Source organism: Caenorhabditis remanei, chromosome I, assembly GCF_010183535.1.
Source record: "Caenorhabditis remanei strain PX506 chromosome I, whole genome shotgun sequence".
In the NCBI taxonomy this organism is placed as follows: domain Eukaryota; kingdom Metazoa; phylum Nematoda; class Chromadorea; order Rhabditida; family Rhabditidae; genus Caenorhabditis; species Caenorhabditis remanei.
The window spans coordinates 8,262,574-8,280,237 of NC_071328.1; the positions used below are offsets into that span (position 1 = coordinate 8,262,574).

The following is a 17,664-nucleotide window of genomic DNA, read 5'->3' on the forward strand; positions in this document are numbered from 1 at the left end:
AGTTCTTCATCTTGTTTACCACTTTTTCCCGTTGTTTCCGCATGACCGATTATCCAGCTAATTATGTCTTTTGAGAATATTTTGCTCAGAAAATCTGCTGATAATCACGAATTCTATCATATGATATTTTTCTGAGCCAAAATACAAAATAAGAATCAGAAATCGTATGAACGCTGCAACAAAACGGAAAGTTGCGATGAGAAGAGTACGGAGATTGGACAACGAGAAATCCAACTGCACTTTCAGAAAAGCTTTTAATAGAAAATTAAAATAATAACGAGTTTATTGATAAGAAGATCCTTCTTAATCACAGCAACAACAAACAGCGATTGCATGGATGAGTCCAGGAAAAATGAAGAGACAACAGAGAACAACGTTGAGCCAGACTTGTCCGTTGCATTGGTTGTCGTTTTTAATGAAGACTGCGACGGGCTGAAATCAACATCAATAAGAAATATAGTAATCTATTTTCAAACAATCTTCACTGTAGATTCTAGAAGCTGGAACTACGGATCAACTTACCGGACAAATGAAAATGAGAAGACACATACAACAGCAGTTCACCATTTTTCGATTTCAGAGAAGTTTCGATAAAGTTTCGAAACGAATTTTGATTAGTTATCCATAGGGAAGGATGAGGAGAGGCTAGGGTAGGTGAGGTTGGTCACCATAGTGTTCTGAATTACATGACGTCAAAAAAGAAATTATGCTAGAAGAAGGATGCTGAATTTTATGGGAATGTATGTGTGTTCAGATATTCTTGTTGTTTTTCTCAGTTTTGACCAGACTGATTCTGAGCCCAATTCCTTGAAAATCATTCATCTGTCGTCCCTTGAATTAATCATATTGTATCTGATATTCGGAAACTGATTCTGAACCAAAAACTCTTTGTTTGTTTGAAATATGATTTTACAATTCTGAGATGTACTTTAAATTTGAAAATGTTGAATTTTTCATTCCAAATTATAGAGTTTTTAAGTTCTCAAATTATATCATTTCTTCGAAGCAGTTTGTAATAGGTGTTTACTCAAAACTCGCTGATGTTAGTGAGAATTCTGACGTGATGTTAGGATACTGTAGTGAAACTGCAAACTATTTTCATCGAATGGCAACAAACATCTCCAAGTGTCTTCAATGTGTCATTCGACTCTGCTCGTCTAGCTTACTCAAAACCAAGCCGTACCTGGTACCAGGTAATCTTTCACGGATGACAGCAGTTCATGTACTTTTTATGTTTTGAAAATATGAATATGAAAATGATAAATTCCGTTATCACGAGAATGACTTTTTGTCACATAGAATCTAGAATTCAGCAGATTTTTCATGTGCCAAACACGTGCATCGAAGAAGAATGTAGTTCCATTTTTCTACTTGAATAGCCCAAAGCCTCTTCTAGTTGTTTATGAATATTCTAGAGGGCAGTCTCATCCTTGCTCAGTGCAAGATAAAAGTGATCATTCGAAAATTTTTGGATGTTGGATGAACTGAATATCAATCAGAGCACCGCTGCTTAGGTGTGCAATTAGGAAGAATTATTATTTTTAACAAAGGAACAACAAATACCACAGAAATAATAAAATAATCAGAACATTTTCAGTACACTTCATTCATCAATTCTCAATAAAATCTTCATTCGACGAGACTTCTATTCCATGTAAATCTTCACTCCTTTCTCCACATAATAACCCAGATCCATGATCAAAACAAGACGATTGTTTCTGAAAAAGGTCATTGAAAAATCCTTTTTTGCCATCTAAAACTTGCATTTTCGGAATATCGGCCACAGTCAAATCTCCATATTTCGACACTTTGATCTTACGCATTCCAAGAACTCCAGCTTCATTCATCAATCCATAATACAAATGTCCACTCAAAATGTAGTCCGTTGTCGGTTTCAGCTTTCGGCTCAACATTGTTTTAAGGGCAGTCAATAGATTAGTAGAAGGCAAAAGTCTCGAATTGCAGTAAACACTGGAATATTGAAAACGTCTCTATATCTTTCTGAGAAAGAGGTTATAGAACTCACTGAGTCATTCCATAGGTTGAATGTGGCTCGACGATAACTAATCTTGTGCAAACTTTGGAATCAAACTTTGGTGGCTTGCGAACAGATGGAATGATACAGAGACTTTCAGACGGAGAATACGATGACATATTGGTTTCCGAGTGAGTTCTACTAAAAGTGGGACGATAGGAGCTGAAAAGTAAGAAGATTTCAGCATTCAAACAACAACGCAAATCTTATTGCATAGTATCCAAAACTCACCTCATGTCAATGGCAGAACTTGCAGCCGACGCAGGCTTTACATCGATTCCACGAGCATTCATATCAGTTGCTTTTGCTCTTTGTTTCCGACAAATATCTCTCTCGTAGTTCTTCTTACTCTCTTCACGACTCGATCCTTTCCAGAAACACGAAAGAGAACTGCATCCATTTGTCCCGTCGTTGTTTTTGACAATTCCGTAACAGGCGGTGCAGAGATAGTGACCACATCTGAATATGTTTATCCAGAAGATAGTAACCCGGAGAGTTTGTCACCTTCCAATAGTATTCAATAAGTTCGACGGAAATTCTTTCTTGCATGGACCGTCGCATAGAGCACTGACCGGTGATGGAATCACTGCTGGAAACCGAATAACCCGTTAGAGAGAGAAAAAACATTTTATCAGTAAAGTGATCAAAACCTACCAAAAGCGCTAGAGGAGACTTTCTTCTTTAATTCTGACTTCTGCAAACTCTTCACTTCTTCACAATTCTTTTTCGCGTTCTCGTCTTCAACGCAAAGGATCGAATAGGTATAGGTGCATCTGAATGAGAAGATTGACGTGAACTGTTACAGAGTTGACCCCGAGTAACAAATCATCTTAGAACTCACTGGGAAGTAGGAGCATCATAAGTGACACGAAGTTCAGCTGCCATCGGTTTCGGATTGCAAAAAGTTCGGATGAATGGAGGAATCAAAAAATCAAGATCTTGGGTATCGATAGCTGGAGATTCTTTTGGTTCTTCTACAAGAGCCTTCCATTTACTCAGACTCAGAGGATCAGAAGAAACGCAACTTTTCGAAGTGTCAGAAGCAGATTCAGACGATTGTTTCGATTCGTTTGATTCAGATTCCACCGAATATCCCCAGTTTCTGAGACTGAGATGATCGGCAGAGACGGCCGAATGAAGACTTCGGAATCCATTTGAACTGAAATGGGTTGTATCTTTTTATTTGAAAACTGGGATATTGAGATCTAGGTAATGTAACTTTGTTGGGAAATTTGTAACTCAGAGTTTGAACATACTTTGAACCCGTTGAAACTGAAGAGTGAGTAGGTAAATCTCTTGTTCCGGAAGATGTTGATCCAGAGGAAGACGATCCGGAAGAAGATGATCCAGAAGAAGCAGAACCAGAAGATCCAGAAGATTCTGCCGACTCAGATTCAACCGGGCGTCCCCAATTTCTGAGGCTGAGATGATCGGTAGAAACATCAGCATGAATGCGATATCCGTCAGAATCGAATTCATTCATTTGCTTCATTCCGCTTCTTCAAGTTTATTTTTATATTGAGAACTATTAATGTTTGAAAAATGGGAAATACTTTGGAGGTTTCGAAACTGACGGATGACAGTAGAAGAAAGAAAAAAAGATAAAGAAGGCAAAAGTTCACGTGAAATGAAAAGTTTTTCTGAACCTCTATGAGTTGAGAAAACCCGAAAGATGATCATGATCTTCACCCCCTTGTGACCATAAATCGAAATACTGCATTTGTTGAGTAAATTGAAAAAAGAACTTACTGAACTCGGCTTCTTCCGGAAGAAGTTGAATTTGAAGAATCAGAAAAAGAGGACTTCGAAGATTCTTCCAATTCTTTCAGAGGATTCTTCCATTTGCTGATACTCAGATGATCAGAAGAAGACGAAGAATTCATTCTTGAAGTATCAGAAGGGGATTCAAAAGGTTTCTTCGACTTCTCTCCAGTGGGAAACGCCCAGTTCTTTAGACTGAGATTATCCGAAGAAGCTGCAGAGCGGAGGTTACCGTTCGATTCGAAGTCAGTCATTTTTTGTCTTTTCATGCCGCTTCTTCAAGTATTTTTTAATCTTGAGAACGATAAATATTTGGAAAATGGGAAATGAGTTGGAAATAATTGGGAAAATAGCGAGTCAAAAGAAAATTGATGAAAGGGAAAGATAAAAGAAAAAGACGGTTCACGTGAGAATCTCGGTAATCAATTTTTGTCAGTCTGTTACACAGATTTTGTAATTCAGTTTAGCATTCGATGATATTGTTCCTCTGAGTCATGACTTATTTATAAGGATTGTGAAACAATGAGTATTCTGCAACACAGGAATTAATTCCCGACGGATGGCGTGATTTTCTCAGAATTTCTTCTTTTTCACATCCAACCCATTATTTATCTGACAAGGGAAGTATATGACGGACCGAGTTGAACTTTTTCCATAAATTAAACCGTATGTAATTTGGACCTTAAGGTTTCGAAAACTGTTATAAAAATCTGCTAGATCCTCACGTGAACCGAAGTTATGACCCGTCAAATTTTTCTATTTTTCATATCGATTAGCTTTTTACGTGAATTTTGAATTAACCGAATTGTCTACCGAAACGTTTGACGGGTCATAACTCGGTTCACATGAGCATTTAGCAGAATTTTATTGCATTTTTCGAATCCTCAGGGTCCAATACCTACGGTCAAATTTATAGAAAAAGTTCAATTTGGTCCGTCATATACTTCCCTCGTGAAACATGACATCAACCCGATAACTGTGTATGTCCTTTCTCACCTCAAAAATGCTGTGTTCACTGAAAAATCAAAAACCTAAACGTCAGAAAACGACTACCATTTCCATGAGCGATATGTCAGTTGTTTTGGGTAATTTTTTCATCGGAATCTTGGGAAAACACATTTTGGAGTTGACTTCAAAATTTTGAATCTCCAGTCTTGAATCAGAATCTTGCTTACGCGAATTAAGGAATTCTCCGAATTTGAAAAAAATGAATGCTGGAACTGGAAAAACAGTATTTACCTGAAAACAGTACAATGCTAGAAATTGATATTATGCATTTATTTGAACTTCTTGTTTGAAAATAGATGAGAAAAGATTAAGTGGGTGACATTAAGATCGAGAGATTAGAGGAGGTACATTGATAGAATCAAGGTATGGATTAATTATATGTGGATCAGGAAAGGAGGTCGGTTGTATCAAAAAGTTCCAAGAGGTTAGGTATTCAATAATAAGCAGAAGTGCGAAATGAATAGAGAACATCTCGAAACCCAAAGAGTGAATATTGAAGGAGTATTGAAGGGGTGGTGTTAGAACAAGGAAGTTTCAAAATAAAAGTAGAGAAATAATTATATCAATTGTTACTTGAAACGGACTTTCCAATACGTAGATCAAGAGTATTTCTGAATTCCGAATTTCCTGCGTTCTTCTGCAGGGACAGACGCCATTTATTGATCGAACGTTTACGCTGATTCTGAAAAATACAGATTTCAGCAATTCCTGAAGATCTTTCAGTTAAAGCTCACCGTATCAATCTCCTGAAGCATATTTTTCTGGTCGGAAGGATGAATTGTCTTGCGTTTGGCTGTCTTGATTTCCTTGTCAGGAGGCTTCATTTTCGAGTACAATTTCCCAAATTTTCTGAAAGATTAGTACATAAAAAGTGCACCAACTGAAGGGAAAAAGGGAGAAAGGATTATCAGTTGTGATTCTGAAAATGAAAAGATTAGAAGCAACAATGGAGAGATACTGGCTAGAAATGGGCGTGGTTATGAAATGAAAACATGTGATAGAGCAAGAAAAATGGAAAAATGACGAGGTTGAAAAGCGTGGGCTAGAGGATGTAAAGGGCACACGGAGCTATGGAGATGATGATATTTTTAATTGAGAAAGGCATAATGTGTGAGAAAAGAGAGCACAAAGGCACTTATTGTCAACTGAAACAATCAATAAGGAGAAAAGAGTATAAGAATACAATTGTTTCGAATAATGGATAGATAACAATAAACACGTTTCATTCGAATTTGTTGAAGTTTCTGCCGTCATTGCTTGGATATCGAGAAACCCGTATTCCGATTTTCGAGAACATACCGACTTCTTCGGAATCTATGCGTACTTATAATCAGTGCTGATTTCCATACAACCTAGAAGTATAAATTTCTCAATAACAACTGAGTTCCCCGACTTTTATTAGTTTTCTGTCAAATTACTTCTCATGATTTATTTTATTTAATCCATCCGTAGCAAAACAAAATTTACGTTTTCATGCTCATCAAATATACATACTTGCAGTGCAAACTCGTCTGATTGTTTGAAGAATGTGTATTCCCACCTTTTTGTTGGTAGTGAGTGTCCATAAATTTGAGATATTGTCTTGTTCTTTTTATAATTGTACTCTACACCTACAGCCATGTCTTTTCATTATTTACTGTATTAGTACAATATATCTTCTATTCTGATCTTCACATTTATCATATATAACCTATATCTCTGATGCCTGATACCTTAGCACATCCTTTCCTAGATAAGCTTGAGGCCTGCGTCATTTCAATGCGAAGTGTCTTTCACTTCTTTCCTTTAACATTGCAGAGAAACAACGTCCATTTCCTCTTCTCCTTTGATGCACGCAGGAGAGAGCCCAGTGCCACGGAGCCATGTTCTTGTCCAAATTGTCCCGTTTCGCCTTTTCGTCGCGCAAGAGCAAGGGAGCCGAAGGGACACCTTCTCAAGCCGTCCGCCACACACAGACTCTTATCGTCGGGCCGCTCGCCTTCATGTTTCTCTGTCCTTCTAGTTCATATTGGGCGCGTACACACTTTCTCTCTTATTTTCTCTTTTCGCTTATTTTGAACATTAACACAAAGGGGTCCAGCTCATCACTCTTCTCGATTCATCAACTAAAATCAAAGTGTCCGCTGGCTCCCTCTCGGCTCTTGACGACATACTCACAGCAGATGCGAGAGTTTTTTCTCTTTTCATCTTCTTCTCTTTCTTCTATTCTTTTTCTCATTTCCTCTGTTTCATCGGCGTCAATTAACACTGTCTCAGCTCCTCTTCTTGTCTCTCTGTATCTCTTACACTCTCTCTTTACATCTACACTATTTTTCATTGTGACTGATTCACTTCTTCGATTAACTTACGAATGACTAGGTCACGAAAATAAGTTGTATTCAACTTTTATTGAACACTCTTCCGAATTTTTGGAAATTGTTTTTTTTTTCTAAAAAGTTACCTTTTTATATTTCAGTTCGGCAATGTCCAACCAAGCTTTGGAACCACTAGTCGAAGTAGATCCGTCGAACTTTGATGATGAGGATTTCGAGAATCGAGATGCCACGTGGGAAGATCTCGGTAAGTCTTGCTTTTTTAGAATTCTTACATCCCAGAACCTAGATTTCAAGCTTCCCTAAAGCCCTTGCCTTGATTCATAAAATGGTATATTTTCAGAAAATTCCTTGAAAGCCGACGCCATAGCTGCAGACAGAGTATTTAAAGCAAAGACAATGATCGAAATGCTGGAACGTATGGAAGAGTTCTTTATGAGTATTTCTCGAATGTCAAAAGTGTACATAAGTTACCACAATTATGTGAAAAGACTAATTGATGAAAAGCAAGGAGAGGATGATGATGACGAGGAGGAAGCGGAGGAGAACAAGGAAAACCGCGCTCGCGGATAACTTTTTCGTGAACTTAGAATCCCATTCTATTTAAAAAATAAATTATACAAGTCCCTTACACTCACTTGATTGAACATGCCACATCTCTTACCAATTATCATTAGAACCTCCATTATGATCTTTTGTTTCTTGTGATAGCATACTGTTTGTCTAGTTCATTGACCTTTAATGATCACTTTTATGGCTTGGTCCTTTTTTCTGACTTACTAGGGAAGGCCTCCAGGTGACCGTGGAGTTATGGGTCGTGACCTATATCATTGGAAAGCTGGGAAAACGCTGATTCCAAATATATATTCAGTTTTTGCCCTCGAGGCCTGGTATTCGAGAAAAACGAGGTCAAAGTTTGGACCCCTGACAAGTCATTACCTTACCGACGTGTTAAAAATATCGGCGGCGTGGCGCAGGTGGGAGTGAGGCGGTGTGGCATGATTTTTCTCGTTTTTTCTTGTTTCAAATGGCTTATATTCGCATAGGAATCAATAAAACATCATCCAAATCTTGAAAAATTGAGACAGACCTGGTCAAAGAATCTTAAAAGTTCATTACAAAAAATGCAAAAAAAAATTCGCGTTGCCGGGACCGAACCCACACCCTTCCTCATGCCACACCGCCTCACACCCACCTGCGCCACGCCGCCGATATTTTTAACACGTCGGTAAGGTAATGACTTGTCAGGGGTCCAAACTTTGACCTCGTTTTTCTCGAATACCAGGCCTCGAGGGCAAAAACTGAATATATATTTGGAATCAGCGTTTTCCCAGCTTTCCAATGATATAAGTCACGACCCATAACTCCACGGTCACCTGGAGGCCTTCCCTAGTTAGATTTTATCTTATCATGACTACGAATCCCTGTCATCCATTTTTCGGTCCCTAATCAGCCTCTGTCCTATCATTTCTCAACTAACTTTCCATAGTCTCCATCAGATTCAACCAATAAACTTATTTCTTGTTATCATCACATTATTATCATCCAACAAACCAACTATTTTCTCAAAAAGTATACAGTTGTGCTGGGTGACACCAATAATTTGGTTGCTGCTCTCACCCATTTATGTTTACATTTCCCATCAAATACATCGTTTGTCCTATAGTCTGTAGTGGCATTTTGATAACGATCTCTACCGATTCGGTGTGCATTTCATGTGCTACATTACAGTCCAGTCGACCCCACAAGCCATCAGAGAGCGAGAGCAATTTAAACTGATAAGAGTTTTCTTTCAATAGACACGTCATTATCTTTCAGTAGAGGACACAGAAGGGTTCATGAAATTAGAGATTCGGAAATTTGTTTTTTTTCAGAATCCCTTCAGTGCTCGATTTTCAAAAGAGAAATGGAGCCAATTGTTATGTTTGTTCTCACTCAAGGGACCTTTTTTATGTTGGCTTTCTCTCTCTCTCTCTATTCTCTGGATAACTTTCAAAGAGTGAGTAGGTACTTTTGAGCAAACGCAGACAGTCAGAGATCTCCAGAAAAAAAAGAGGAAATGTTGTTGACTCGTCGTTCGGTTTGAAGGAAAAAGGAAGCGAAGAGAGAGGCCTCCAATAGAAAAAAAACGACTGAAGGACTAGGCGGCTCCTCATTGATTTTGAGTTTTAAAGGTTTCAGAGGCATCGAGGATATTCGGTTTTGGTTTTCATTTCAATTCGCTCTTCCTGGATTTCAAATACTGAGTGAGAGAGGTGTACGCTCCCGAAATTGTTTACTCCTATCGGTCTGAATTCAAAGCAGAACCGTATCCAAAAGAAATGAAATCGGTTCATTGCTGAAACATTTTTTACGTATGAGCTCATACATGAATCACGTCAGTCCCGTTCAATTCTAATTTGATGAAAGACTGAAATGAGCATTTTGCGAAAGTTATCAAAATCAAAAAACAGTATTCAGTCAAAATCAATCCTGAATGTTTTCCCAGTTTTCTCTTTTTTATTTGTATACAATTCCAAAGTCCATTAACATTTTGAAACTATCAAGTGCAATTTTGTACACTGCATCAAACAATCATACCACCAGAAAAAGTATCAATGATTCGGAAAATTTCGGCAAAATTTCTTCCCGATAATTTGATAACACTGCCCGACAATGCCATTAAATTCAAATTCCAGATGCGCCATGTCACCCTTAGCCCCGCCCACTTTCTGTGTGCAATCTTATCACTTTGTGAATGTTATCACTTTTGTCCCGTTCAAACCTTCAGTCGTATGCACTGAAGGTTGTCTAAGATGGTTGTGTGCTCATTTTCTGGCTCATTTCCTCCCTTTTTACTCCTGGGTCCAACGAATTCCACACCGGAAACTCACGAACTTTTTCTTGTTTTTTCTTTCTATTTCCTCAAAAAAAACCTTCGTCTTTCACGATTATTTGTTCCAGGTACCTACAGAAAACTTTGTGAAGAAGTTTTCGACACCCATCTACTCTCTTTTTCTTTCGAGCACTTTTTTGCTCCCCCGGAAGACTTGTGGGTGCTGTGAGCCGTTCCCAAGGAGCGCCGCAGCTAACTCAGGTAAGGATTTGTGGTCGATCTCCACCGCCGTCTCCCGATTTTATCGTCTGACAAGAAAAGAAATTATATTAATTAAAACATTCAGGGTCACCTTACCCAGCCAAAATCCGTACAGTGAGCGTCGCCCGTTCTCCCGACGAGTCGCCACCACCGCGTCCACCTTCGGACACCTCTGTTGCCAGGTTAGTTGGACATCCTGATACTCGGACACACAGAAAGACACAAGACTATACTGGAAAAACCGACACATATATCGAAAATCTCTTCTTTTACAGAGACAACCCTACGGTAACCTCATCGTCCGCCGCGGTGTTTGCCGACAAGCGAGCCCGTTTCCGCTGATAGCCCACGAGGTGTATGGGTCCAGACCGTAAGACCCGAATCCTCGTCCTCTACCGTCGTCCTCCCTAGCGGGTCCACAGCTAGAGAGTCTTCATTTCATTGGTTAACTACAACTCATTTTCTTTTGTTTCCGTTTCATTTCGTCTCACAAACGATGTCGTCTGCAACTGCAACCTGCGAGAACTTCGCTGTCCAAACTCATCCAGTCAAGGCTCCAGATGAGGAATATTTCTTCGAAGGAGCTGAGAAACTTCTAGAACTTTGGTTCTGCTCCAGTAAGATAGGCCCAGAAGGTGCTGGATCACTCAGATCTATTCCAAGGGATCAGATTGATGCTATGCTTGATATTGCTCGATGCAAAATCTTGCATTCAAAGCACAATGAATCCATCGATTCCTATGTTCTGAGTGAGTCATCTCTCTTCATTTCGGACAATCGAGTGATTCTGAAGACATGTGGAACCACTCGTCTTCTGGCTGCTCTCCCAGTTATCATGCAATTGGCTGGCACTTATGCTGGATTGGATCAAGTTCAATCGGTTTACTACTCCAGAAAGAACTTTTTGAGACCGGACCTTCAACCGAATCTTCACAAAAATTTCGACGCTGAAGTGGAGTATCTGGATTCTTTCTTCGAAGATGGTCACGCCTACTGTCTTGGATCGTTGAAACAGGACAGATGGTATCTCTATACTTTCCATCGTGAGGTTGAATTCCCAGCCCATAAGCAGCCAGATCACACTTTGGAGATCTTGATGAGCGACTTGGATGAGGAGGTTTTGCACAAATTCACGAAGGACTTTGCGGTTGACGGCAATGATTGTTTCATGGTTAGTTAAAAAAAACCATTTTTCTATAAGAATAATGTTGTATCAAAGCCTAGTGGAGTTTGATTTCTTATCTTAAACAATTGTATTTCAGCGAGCCGGAATCGACAAGATCATTCCTGCAGGTGCAGACGTTCATGATGAACTTTTCGATCCATGCGGCTACAGTATGAATGCATATATGAATGACACTGATCAATATGCAACAATCCACGTCACACCGGAAAAGGAATTCAGTTTCGCATCATTCGAAACTAATCAAGATCTGGTCTGTCTGTATTCGCAGACACGAAAGGTTTTGCAATGCTTCAGGTATTGGATAGTAGATGTTAGCAGTTCGAATATATTCATTTTCAGACCCAATAAGATCTTGATGACTGTTTTTGCCAACGACATTTCGATCAAGGGAAAAGATGCCCAACAACAACTTTGGGATCGTGAATTGCCAGGTTACAGACGAACAAATGTTCAGTTTGTGAGACTTGAAGTGAGTAAAAGATGTCTATTAGAACAGAATCTATCTCGTGACTGAGTTCCAAGAAAATCCAAATACTGTTTGTCATTTCCAGACGGAAACACTGGTCTACGCACATTTCGTGCGAAAGGCCCCACAAGATTCAACATCATCGAGCGACGAGGACGACGGCGAGCGCTCCGATTAATTCATTTTTCGCTAGAAATATAATTTTTCAGCGTAAAATTTCCAAACCAATTAACACCACTTTTGAAGGGTCTCATGCCCTAAAAATCTTCATTTTCCCAGCGAATCTTCTGATTTCATCTGAAAGATTTGTGGACGGGGATCCCCTTTTTTCTATTTCATTTTACTCGTATATGCTAATTCTTATCTATTCTCGACCATCTTTTTTGTTTGTATTATGTATTACAACAACCCTTTTTCCTCCACCTCTAGTTGTTGGTCACACTTGTATTAGTCGACCAATCATCGATTTTTTCGATGTTTTTAGATTTTCTACTGTTTTTTCAACTGTTTTCTTGTAGATTTGACTAATTTTCATTCACTTTTTCTTTGTATGTTTCAAGTGGTTTTTGCTAAAAAGTTGTCTATTTGGGAGTAGTTTTTTGTGTTTCAATAAATTTAATTTGGGAAAAAATTCTAGAATTTTTGAATAACGTGTTACCCTTATGGAAAATCTGTTCAGTATTTTTTTGGAAGTTTTCCAAAAGAGTGCCACGTGTACATGTCAATTGCCGTTATCTCTTTTTTGCTCACCGATTTTTTTCATTGTTTCCTGCGATTTTTTCAAGGCAATGTTACGAATTTTCGGTTTACTCTTGGTATTTCTGATCTCAACACTGCTTCTTTTTGCCGTTTGGAGTTACGGACCACTTCCTGAGGTTTACTTTTTTGAATGATTTTGAGAAAAACGCTTATTTTTATTTGTTTTAGGGTGCTCAACGACCAAGATTCCCACGTGATTTGGATGGTTTGAGAGATTTGAGCTCGAGTTTAGGAAGATATGAGTGAGTTGCACAAAGTTTCAGAAGAAAAACTAATTTCCTAATTTTTAATGAAAAGTTTCATAAAATGTTTGAAATTTTCTGAATATATATATATATATATATATATAACTTTTTCAGAGAATCTCATGCTCTCTATACGTTTCTTCTCTTCTCCACGGCCTACCTCTACAAGCAGACGTTTGCAATTCCTGGATCATTTTTCATGGTAACCGTTTTTAGTTTTGTGAAACCTCCTGGAATCATTATGGGGTTATTCAGGTCATGTAAAAATGTATTTTAATACATTTTTTCCTTATTCACGACCGTCGAGAAACTATTTTTCACAAATCTCAGTTTAGCGTTGGTCTAACAGCGTTTTTCCACTTTTTGTATTTTTCGACGTGCGCATGTAGAAAAACTGTCAAAAAAGGGGGGAGAAATGTAGAAAAATGGAAAAAAATGTGTAAAAAAACACATTTTTCAACGGTCGTGAATAAGGTAAAATATGTATTAAAATACATTTTTACATGACCTGAATAACCCCATTAGTTCCTCTTCAAATTTTTTTATTATCTATTTTCTTTGCGAATTTTCACCCATATCAAGAAATATTCTCGAATAATCTCAAAACTTTGATTTCTAAACTTTATTTTTCAGAATCTCCTGGCAGGTGCTCTATTCGGAACTCTTCGTGGAGTTGCTCTCGTTTGTACTCTCAATTCCATCGGAGCATCATTTTGTTTCTGTCTTTCTGCTCTCTTCGCTTCACCAATTGTCGAAAGATTTCTGAAAACACGAATTGAGAATTTGAGATGTTTGGTGAGTTTTTTTTTTGAAAACTGGATTGAAAGTGCAACCTCATTTCTGAAGTCATATCCATTTTTAGGTAAACGCTGAACGTGATCGTCTTTGGGTTTTCCTGCTTTCTGCCAGAGTATTCCCATTCACTCCCCACTGGTTACTCAACATTTCCAGTCCTTTTCTAGATGTACCACTTCGTTATCATGCCAGTTCAGTATTTGTTGGTAAGTATCGTCTCTATTTAATCCTATCGATCTCATTTTCTTCTCTTCCTAACCTCCCATTTTCAGGTCTTTTCCCCTACAATCTTCTGTGTGTTCGTGCTGGAACCGTACTCGCTGAAGTCAATTCGATGTCAGATGTCTTCGATGTCTGGACTCTTTCCGAACTCTTCACTGTATCTTTGATTCTTCTCTTAGCTACGAAAATGTCGAAAAATAATAATCTGGAGAAGAAAGTGACGGATCATAATGTGTTACATGGCGTCAAAATGTCTTGATTCGTTGTTTTTCTTTTCTTTGAAAACTAGTCATTTCATTGTTAAGGGTAATAACGTTGGCTTGAAATCTTCAATCCGGGTATTTCATTATTTTCTTTCTTATTTCATAAACATTACTTTTCTAATTGTTCGAGCAAGATATTCTTAACTAGACACTTTTAGAGGGGATTTACGACGAAAATCATAATGACTGGTTATAAAACTTCTATAGTCGAGCACCGGAGAATGTTGAACAACATGTTCAATCGGAAGTGCGATCTCTTAGGATAACATCAAAATAATAAGAAAATGATAGATCGTCAGAAGTGTACACTTGAATCACGTATATGTTGGACTCATGGCAGACATGGAAACATGTGGCGATATATTTGCTTCAGTTTTCGAGTTGAGTATCTGAATTCAATGACTTCACATTTTTTTAGGTGCAAAAGTCAATCGTCATTTGGAACACCACTCAGAAATAGTAGATAGGTTTTCTTGTAACTTACTAGCTTGAGATGAGAATAGTTTACGGGAAACATCAAGAATTTCAATTTTAAGTTCTCGGCAATAATATTTATGGATAAAAGAAACACTAGAGATCGAAGGACAGAGCCTTGAGGAACTCCACTTTTTATTCATGACAAGCTGAGTTCTAAAGTAGAAACTCCTTTATTCAGTTGCAAAAAAGTCGATCAAAACTGGATGAGCCCGTTTGCGAAAAAATACGGGAAAATAAAGAAATAATTCACGAGTAAAAGTTTAAAATTCCATTGACAACAGGAGTTCACACAATGTCTTCCGGCTTCTTTGCTTTTGAGACAGGCGACTTCGTTGTCGACTCAGCTCCAGAAGTTGTCTCCTTCTTCGTCTTCTTCTTTCTATGCTTCTTTCTTCTCTTCTTAGGAGCAGATTGAGTACTTCTCGTATTCGCGGCAGCAGCTGGCGGAGGTGGTGGGGAAGAGCTGTTAATGCAGAAAAAATAGAGTCCGACACCAATAACAAGGAAGAGGATCACAGCAACGACACCTCCAATCAACATCATATTCATATTCCCTTTTGTTGTTGCGGCCGCTTTTGTCACCGCATCTGCCAAACTTCCTCCGGTGATGCCCTTCTCGGGTGATTCGTTTTTGCAAACTTCTGCTGAAAATCATTTTTACATTTGAAAGAATTGCATAAAGCATCGTACTGTCTTTATTATCCTCACAAAACTTGGAGATCACTTGATCAACGATACCTCTACACTGAGCTGAAAAATTAATTGCTTTGTAGTTGATGAAAATATAGTTGCACCTTCTTTATAACCGGTTTTCTCACAAGTCACCTGTAATGCTTTTCTTCCACTACCGCAAAACTCTGAAAACAGAACAAAAACTAAGTGTGAGTAATTTCTTCAACTCACCCTTTCGTGTTGCGCACAACTTCCCAAGGTACCATTCCCTAAAATATGACTAGTTTTCATACTGTTAATTTAACAACCGTAGTAAAAGTGATCACAGAACAAGTTTTTTCCAAACGTCATGATTTTGAGAAGCTCTCAATTTTGAGATCGTTTTCAAAAACGAACCAAAAGGTGGGAACATCAAATACATTACAAAGACCAGAGGGGATCAAGTGTGATGAACTTGGAGCTCCCAAATTATTTTGAAAACTGTGTCTTACGCGTCTTGGATTTCGAAGCTTCTTTCCAACTTTCTGAATGAAATCTTTTTAATACAAAGTCGCTCATCATTCAACTCACTGCAAAGTCTCTTCTTCTGTACTGGTGAGCCTTCCTGCAATTTTCCGGAAACTTCCCAAAAAGTTATCCCATACCATTTCGTATGTTTGAGTTGAGACTAAACTGTTTCCACCACTGATACATCTTCTTTTATAGTAGTGATTTTAGTCTAGTGGAACAGGCTAAGTTCATTCCACTAAACCTTTCCGGTCACAGACCGGACTGGACTGGTTTGGTTTTGTTTGTTCGGGTTTCTTGGATTTTTATCAAAGTTTTTGTTTTCAATAGTTCGTATGATATGAACACAATGTTCCGAATGACTTCATCCAACTGAGGTAAGACAAATTAGATATGCGACATGTGCGCCTCTTTTCTTCGGATAAGCCATATTGTTTCACCCAACAGTTTCAACTCTTCAGATCCGTTTTCTCAAAAAATAAGTTATTTTTAAAGAGACCCCCAGTTCTGGAAACCTATTTTCTGAAATTTGGGTTCATCATCAATCGCAACAATTCATAGTGAGTGTGAAGAGTCCACTAAACTTTCCCTAATAAACTGAACTCAACTGGACGCTATCACACTTTCACTGAAGAATATCAGTGTGAAAATGCAAGACTGTTATTCTATAACTGAAGCTGTTGACCTTCGGGAATGGCTTGGAAAGATCAATGATTGTCGATTTACAAAAACCGAGGAAGAAATCTTTGAGTATGTCTATGAAATTTCAGGTAAAAGTAAAAAAATGCTTTCAGGGAGCTAAAAAAGGAGTTCCAAATCAAAAAAGCGTAAGAATGCAAATTGCTTTTCCTTTGAAAAAAAATATATTTAGATCGAGATACTTGTATAAACTATGCACTACAAAACCTAGTAAGTTGTTATGGCAGTCCAAAAATAACTTAAAATCCTATTTAATTTTTGCGTGTTTAGGTCATTGTGGTACTGGAGACGTGGCTTTAAGAGATGCTTGCATGTCGGCTAATAAATTTACTAAAGGTATTACAAACAATTTAGAAACGGAAGTGGGAGAAAATGACAGAAATATTTAATTTCAGAAAATTGTGAAGGTTTGGTCAGCCCAATTGTTGCTGAGTTCTGTAACTTGAAATATGTTGGTTTGTTCTCCTTTGAGCTGTCTATTGTATTATGACACACTTTTTCATTTACAGAGGATCTCTGCAAGAAGAACAAGAAAAACGAGAAAAACGAGACGCCAGGTGTTGTCCTATCAGTAGTTACAAATGCAGTTGTACAAGCTACTGAAGAAAGTGCAACTAAAAAGGGAAAGATCAATTTGCTGTTGATTGGAGGAGGCATTGTGGTCGTAGCTTTTGTCATGTTCGGAATTGCTATGCTCATCTTTTGTCTGAATTCTTCTCCGCCGCCTCCTCCGCCAGTTGTGAATGTTCGGACGACTCAGGCGATGAAGAAACGGGGAAGAAACAAGAGAAAGGGGAAGAAAAAGAGTAAGGGAAAGAAGTCTGGAAGCGAGTCTAAGATGAAGGATCCGTTATCGAAAAAGAAGAAAAAGAGTTCAGAGGTAAAAGATCCGACATCTTCAAAGAAAGAATCACCGTCGTCGTAGAAAGTTCCCATTTCGAAAATGAAGAATCCTAAAACTGTGAAGATGGATCCAGGCTCCAAAGTGAAGACTGTGAAGTCAAACTCCAAAAATCCAGAATCAGAAGAACCTGAATCAAATCCGAAAACACCAGAAGAAATGGTCTGAAAGTGTTTCCTTGCTCCGAAAACTTGTTTTGAAACAACGATTTCCTCACTTTTATAAATACTTGTTAATACATTCATTCGATTCATTTTTCAATTTAAACAGAGCCCGCAGC

General features: G+C 38.2%; 6 protein-coding genes across 6 annotated transcripts; 4 read left to right on the plus strand and 2 right to left on the minus strand.

Moving 5' to 3' along the window:
• Window positions 1-5,366: 5,366 nt before the first annotated feature.
• GCK72_001648 (uncharacterized protein) lies at window positions 5,367-5,628 on the minus strand (the record flags this gene model as incomplete). Its single annotated transcript, XM_053723064.1, has 2 exons — window positions 5,367-5,486; window positions 5,539-5,628. 2 exons carry the CDS (start codon window positions 5,626-5,628, stop codon window positions 5,367-5,369), a joined length of 210 nt encoding a protein of 69 aa, XP_053591709.1.
• Window positions 5,629-7,266: 1,638 nt separating this feature from the next.
• GCK72_001649 (uncharacterized protein) lies at window positions 7,267-7,689 on the plus strand (the record flags this gene model as incomplete). The annotated part of the gene is made up of 2 exons (XM_003115112.2): window positions 7,267-7,363; window positions 7,460-7,689. 2 exons carry the CDS (start codon window positions 7,267-7,269, stop codon window positions 7,687-7,689), a joined length of 327 nt encoding a protein of 108 aa, XP_003115160.2.
• A 2,999-nt stretch (window positions 7,690-10,688) lies between these two features.
• On the plus strand, window positions 10,689-12,022 carry GCK72_001650 (uncharacterized protein; the record flags this gene model as incomplete). Its single annotated transcript, XM_003114570.2, has 4 exons — window positions 10,689-11,363; window positions 11,455-11,672; window positions 11,718-11,847; window positions 11,930-12,022. 4 exons carry the CDS (start codon window positions 10,689-10,691, stop codon window positions 12,020-12,022), a joined length of 1,116 nt encoding a protein of 371 aa, XP_003114618.1.
• Window positions 12,023-12,632: 610 nt separating this feature from the next.
• GCK72_001651 (uncharacterized protein) lies at window positions 12,633-14,124 on the plus strand (the record flags this gene model as incomplete). Its single annotated transcript, XM_053723065.1, has 6 exons — window positions 12,633-12,719; window positions 12,772-12,845; window positions 12,963-13,050; window positions 13,482-13,643; window positions 13,711-13,849; window positions 13,916-14,124. 6 exons carry the CDS (start codon window positions 12,633-12,635, stop codon window positions 14,122-14,124), a joined length of 759 nt encoding a protein of 252 aa, XP_053591710.1.
• A 766-nt stretch (window positions 14,125-14,890) lies between these two features.
• On the minus strand, window positions 14,891-15,924 carry GCK72_001652 (uncharacterized protein; the record flags this gene model as incomplete). The annotated part of the gene is made up of 5 exons (XM_053723066.1): window positions 14,891-15,249; window positions 15,296-15,355; window positions 15,400-15,462; window positions 15,509-15,546; window positions 15,848-15,924. 5 exons carry the CDS (start codon window positions 15,922-15,924, stop codon window positions 14,891-14,893), a joined length of 597 nt encoding a protein of 198 aa, XP_053591711.1.
• A 509-nt stretch (window positions 15,925-16,433) lies between these two features.
• Window positions 16,434-17,552, plus strand: GCK72_001653 (uncharacterized protein; the record flags this gene model as incomplete). Its single annotated transcript, XM_053723067.1, has 5 exons — window positions 16,434-16,554; window positions 16,754-16,819; window positions 16,879-16,938; window positions 16,993-17,363; window positions 17,451-17,552. The coding sequence occupies 5 exons, from the start codon at window positions 16,434-16,436 to the stop codon at window positions 17,550-17,552; spliced, it is 720 nt and encodes a 239-aa protein (XP_053591712.1).
• Between the last annotated feature and the right edge of the window lie 112 nt (window positions 17,553-17,664).